Source organism: Oncorhynchus clarkii, chromosome 12 (genome assembly GCF_045791955.1).
Source record: "Oncorhynchus clarkii lewisi isolate Uvic-CL-2024 chromosome 12, UVic_Ocla_1.0, whole genome shotgun sequence".
Lineage (NCBI taxonomy): Eukaryota > Metazoa > Chordata > Actinopteri > Salmoniformes > Salmonidae > Oncorhynchus > Oncorhynchus clarkii.
The window spans coordinates 29,627,457-29,632,572 of record NC_092158.1 but is presented as its reverse complement, the minus strand read 5'-3'; the positions used below and the strand labels follow the sequence as shown (position 1 = coordinate 29,632,572).

General features: G+C 43.7%; 1 protein-coding gene across 1 annotated transcript; it reads left to right on the top strand.

The window, feature by feature from the left end:
* Positions 1–1,956: 1,956 nt before the first annotated feature.
* Positions 1,957–3,580, top strand: LOC139422437 (UDP-glucuronosyltransferase 1A5-like). Its single transcript, XM_071173614.1, has 3 exons — positions 1,957–2,633; positions 3,008–3,200; positions 3,563–3,580. The coding sequence occupies exons 1-3, from the start codon at positions 1,957–1,959 to the stop codon at positions 3,578–3,580; spliced, it is 888 nt and encodes a 295-aa protein (XP_071029715.1).
* Positions 3,581–5,116: the final 1,536 nt, after the last annotated feature.

The following is a 5,116-nucleotide window of genomic DNA, read 5'->3' as shown; positions in this document are numbered from 1 at the left end:
CATTGACATACCTCCTGGGACCAAGACACGGTAACAGAAATCTGTAGAGGGATTGCGGAAAAACCATTAGGGTTGTCACAGGGGGGTGGGTATGCTGTGGGATAAGAGATGTGATCCAGATCTGAGTAATGGTCATTATTACCCGCCAGTCCCTACTGTAGCACAACATAAGGAGGCAATAGATAAGCTGGTCAGGAAAAGGTTAGGAGAGGACTGGGAAAAAGGCAGAGAATATCACAAACTCAATCATAGATCTAACGGCAAAGCCGGTGATGAAAGTTACTGACAGTGACAGAGTTATTGCTGTAACAATACTTACTGCTCTTACATTGGGAGTAATAACAAAAGAGACTCAAGGTTGTGGAAGGTGTTGTAGGACCAGCATGGTATTGGACTATTGATTAAATAAGGTGGATGTTGGAATATGCGGCATGGGCAGTGTTGGCAGTTACGGGTGTAGCTATGATGGCATTGTTAGGATTCCATATAGTAAAGCTTTGTTGTTCAAACACACCTATTGTGCGGATTTTCCACAAGAGGAGGTGAAATTGATTCAGGCTACGGCTTGCGTCCTAAGGGCAGCTTTAGGAGGTGAATGCAGTGAGGAGGACGTGGCTGAAAAACATCTCTTGTGATCCTGTAGCCCTTGATGGAAGACTGAGGAAAAGCATAATGGGGATATTTAGAGCCCTACTTTTTGTGGACCTGAGCAGAAAAGCATTTCAGTGGGTATAGGGCTCAGGGGTAGCAAGACATTTTGTCAGTTGTGTCCCTCAAGCTGTGGTCAGAGATTTAGTTTATACATGTATCTACATAGATGCTTATGATAAATCAGTAGAATTTAGGAGTGTTTTTTTGTTTTGTGTCTTCTAGACTTTTCTATGTCTATCAAGTCGGTTTCTATCACACTCTCAGGTCTGGAGAAAACCAAAAGAAGTAAGTCTACAGCCGGCAGTTGAATGCTTGTTTAGTGATATTAAAACCATAAACACTTCTTATTGTTTAATAGGGGGGACTGATGGATTCTGTCAAAAATGTTTCAAGTTAAACTGTAGTTGGTTTTTTATCCTGTTTAGTGAATGATTACTGTGAGTTTAGGCCATGAAACTGTGTGTATGCTCATTTAGAAAGATTAACCTAATCAGATAAGAGGAAATTGCCCAGGGTCAGAGAGCAGGGTCAGGCCCAGAACAGAAGATAGACGGGGTGTGATTCTGACATCTGGCTAAACAAAGAGATGAGGGGAAAGGAGGGACACTCATTGGGGTCATAAAATGTATGGCTGAGGAGGTGACACCTACAAGGAATGAAGAGTATAAGATGTTTTCTGAACTTTCTAAATATATGCCCTCCGCTGACTATCCTTGGTATTAAACACTTGAAACTTCAAGCTTTTGGTCTCAATTCCTTATTGCAAAGAGGTTGTAATAGCATTTTTCTTTTTAACATTAATTTAAAAAAATCCATTGTATTTTCCACTTTGATTCCACGTCACAATATGTTGACAAATTCCTGAAACACTTGATTCAACCAGTTTCTGCCCAGTTGGATGTTGCCTTTTCTCTCACGTACAGCATGGCTATAGGTCTAGTAGTGTAGCATGCTATTGCACAGAAGGAGTATGACGTTGCATCTTGGTGCAGACAGATCCTTCTACAAACCCTGCATCAGCTCCCATTTGACAGCATGACACCCGGTTGTAGTAAACACATTTCTGAATGCACAGCTCACTGTTGTTTGGCACTATGGCCAATGAAAAAAACCTGTCAAACAACGTTTTGTATGTTTAGTGGTGAAGTCTTGATTTCAGCCGGTTGAATCAGGCCAGCCCCTGATAAGGACACACCCTTTTCTATTTAAACACTTGGTTCTCTGCTAGGAAGCACAGTTCAGTTACTCCAATTGTGTATACTGTTCTGTCTATCCTACAGTGTGACTGTACTTTACTGCTGTGTTATGGCTGGAGGAGGGGTAGGGTTGAGGGGAGCAGCAGCAGGCCTGGTCCTCTCTCTGTGTCTGGTGGTGTCCTGCCGGGCCGGTAAACTCCTGGTGATCCCAGCCGACGGCAGCCATTGGACGGGCATGAAACCATTGGTGGAGGAGCTGGGTCGCCGCGGAAACCAGGTGGTGATGGTGATTCCAGAGGTAAGTGGCTCTCTGGGTCCATCGGAACACACCATCACACTGACCTACCCCGTGCCCTACACCCGGACACAGCTCCAGACCATTCAGAGGGCCAACCTGGACACCATCATGGCCTCCGACACCTCCAACGACATCAGCAGGATGTGGAGCTACTACCAGACCCTGACGGTTCTCAGGAACTACACCCGTAACAATTGTGACAGCTTGCTATCCAACCAGGACATGATGCAGACTCTGAGGGAGCAGCGGTTTGATGCTATACTGACTGACCCCTTTGAGCCATTGGGCGTGATTGTAGGAGCACTCCTCTCCCTGCCTGCCATCTACATTCACAATGGCCTGCCTTGTGGAATGGACTTTGAGGCCTCCCAGTGCCCCAGCCCACCCTCTTACACCCCTGGACGCTTTACTCACTTCACTGATCACATGACCCTGAGGCAGAGGAGCGTCAACTTCCTTTGGGCGTTGCTCCGCCCCCTGGCTTGCAGGTACCTGTACTCTGATGTCAACCCTAACCCTAAAACAGGGGTACTCAAATATCCTTTCAGAAGGTCTGGTCAGACATATTTCCTAAGTGGCAATGGTCCGGATGGATATTTATCAGTGTAGTAACAAACCCGCTCCTCGCAACCCATGCGATCCCAAACTGTTCACACCCCTCTTGTTGGCAGACAAAAATTGCAGTTTTATTGCTAGTTTCCTGCAATTCTACACATTATGCCATGGAGCGAAGGAACAAAATCTAGGCCGAATATTTTTTGTTAGGACCCACGGTCCGTTTTGACCCCGTTTTGGGTCTAGATCCGGTCCGTGGTCCGCCTATTGAGTATGGCTGCCCTGACCTCAAACCCTTGTCCTGCAGGTACCTGTACTCTGATGTCAACGTCATCGCCTCAGAGATCCTGGGGAGAGAGACCACCATCCCAGAGCTGATGAAGAAGGCATCACTGTGGCTGGAGCGCAACGACTTTACCTTCGAGTTCCCCAGGCCTTTGATGCCTAATATGGTGATGATCGGAGGAATGGACTTTGAGGAGCCAAATGAACTGCCAGAGGTAGCTAAAGACATTTTACATTTGTCATTTATCCAGAGCGACTTCTTATTCAGTGCATGTAACCAAGGGCTCTATTCAATCCGTATTGCAGAAGTTCAGTGCGATTGCAATGTTCCTGCATTCACGTACACTGCAATCACTGTAAATGCTGCATATGTCGGCACAATCGGAAATTACCTTTCAATTTCAAGTCGCATTGAACTTTCGAGGTAAGGACTGAATCGAGCCCTAAGGTCAATTAGACAATAGTCTGAACTGATTATTTTTTGTCACTATAAAAAAAGGCCAGATAATATAATGCTGTGTAGGACAATTGCAGATGGTGACTGATTGTGTCCTAAATGGCACCCTATTCCCTACAGGGCTCTGGTCAAAAGTAGTGCCATTTGGGACATATTCACAGTCTATTGATCAGATGAGCCAAACTTCTAGCCCTCTTCGCTTCTTCATCGATTTCTGTTTGTGTACACACATTAGGAAGAAAAAAAACAGACAGAGGCCCAACCTTTAGAACCGTCCAGAATAGAATCTCCAGCTTGGCCTCAGGGCATGGACAGATGTGTGTTCTGAATTAGACTGTTGGTTAATTGGGTGTTCTGTGTGGTCTCTCTTTACTCTGTTGAAGAACCATCATCTCAGTGAAAACAGATGGCCATTGGCTGTATTGACTGTTGTATTGTCCCTGGGGGCCTGGCTGTATTCCTCAGCTAGTTGTTTACACTGTAGTGCCCTGATACCCCAGATACACAAACAAACATGGTAACAACACCAGTAAACTGTCTGATCATATCCAGAATGATGGGCACTGAAAGTAATTTTTATATTTAGCTTCCGTCATTAGAAACCATCACAGTGAGTTAGTTGATCACCTCAACAGTTCCTGTTCAGGGAGTAAATAGAACGTGGTGTAGAGAGGCTCAGTCTGTGGGTGGGACTGTACTCAGGATAACAGTGTTATTACTGATTACAGTCCTTCACCTTTAAAATAGTTGATTAGCACTGTATACTGTATTGTATTGTAATATGTACTGTAATTCAAATATGGTTGATTGTGTAACACTCAGCATTCTTTCAATGCTGATGTATTTTTGTTGATGTTCAAGGAAACAAATATTTTATTCTTCATTAACATAGGAGGACAAATGTAATGTATTTGTGTCACTGTGATAAAGGTGGTTTGTCAATAATAATATTAGCTTTAACCGTAGGTGAAATACTGCTCTATATATCATATGTTAGATGTTATCTCCCCCGGACTGGATGTGTGAGTGTTTGTTTCCCAAGACAGCTGCCTTCGCACGCCACTGGTCTTTTTGAGAGTGTGTATGTGTGTTTGAGAAAGTGTGTGAAAGTATGTGAAAAGTATGTCAGTGTTTTGGGTGGGAGGAGAAAGGGGAGGAGCTGAAGTTAATGATCTAGATTCCTCACGAAACATGAGGTCATACTCTGAGCTTGAGGATTAGAATACCACCATGACTCCTCCCATGGTAAGGGTAACTTACATGCTCTGTAATGACTTTTTTTTCAATATCATGCTGCTCAATGGGAAATTAATAAATCGTTTATTTTGTGGAAATAAGAAAACACTTCAAACAAGAAAACAGCCCATTTAAATTAGCCATGTTTACTTTTCTTGTTTCAGTACTTGTTAAAAAAATCTAATTGATCATAAGTATCTCTGGTACAGTTTTGTTTTAAAAACTATTGCATTATAAGTCACTAGCTAGCTAATCTCGGCACCTAGAACCAACTCAGCTAACCCACTATTAAGGTTGTCACAAGAGATGACTGGCGAGCCAATCTTGTACCTCTCTCAATTGATCTTAAGGAATCATGAACCATTCAGCCTACAGATAAACTTTAGCCCACAGGAAGGACTGTCTGGTCTTATATAACAGCCTGCCCATAGAGGCAGC

Bases quoted from the DNA above. Each gene is read 5' to 3' on its own strand.
- LOC139422437 (XM_071173614.1), top strand. From the start codon at position 1,957: ATGGCTGGAGGAGGGGTAGGGTTGAGGGGAGCAGCAGCAGGCCTGGTC. The intron at 2,634-3,007 runs GTACCTGTACTC...CTTGTCCTGCAG, and splicing joins CTCCGCCCCCTGGCTTGCAG to GTACCTGTACTCTGATGTCA.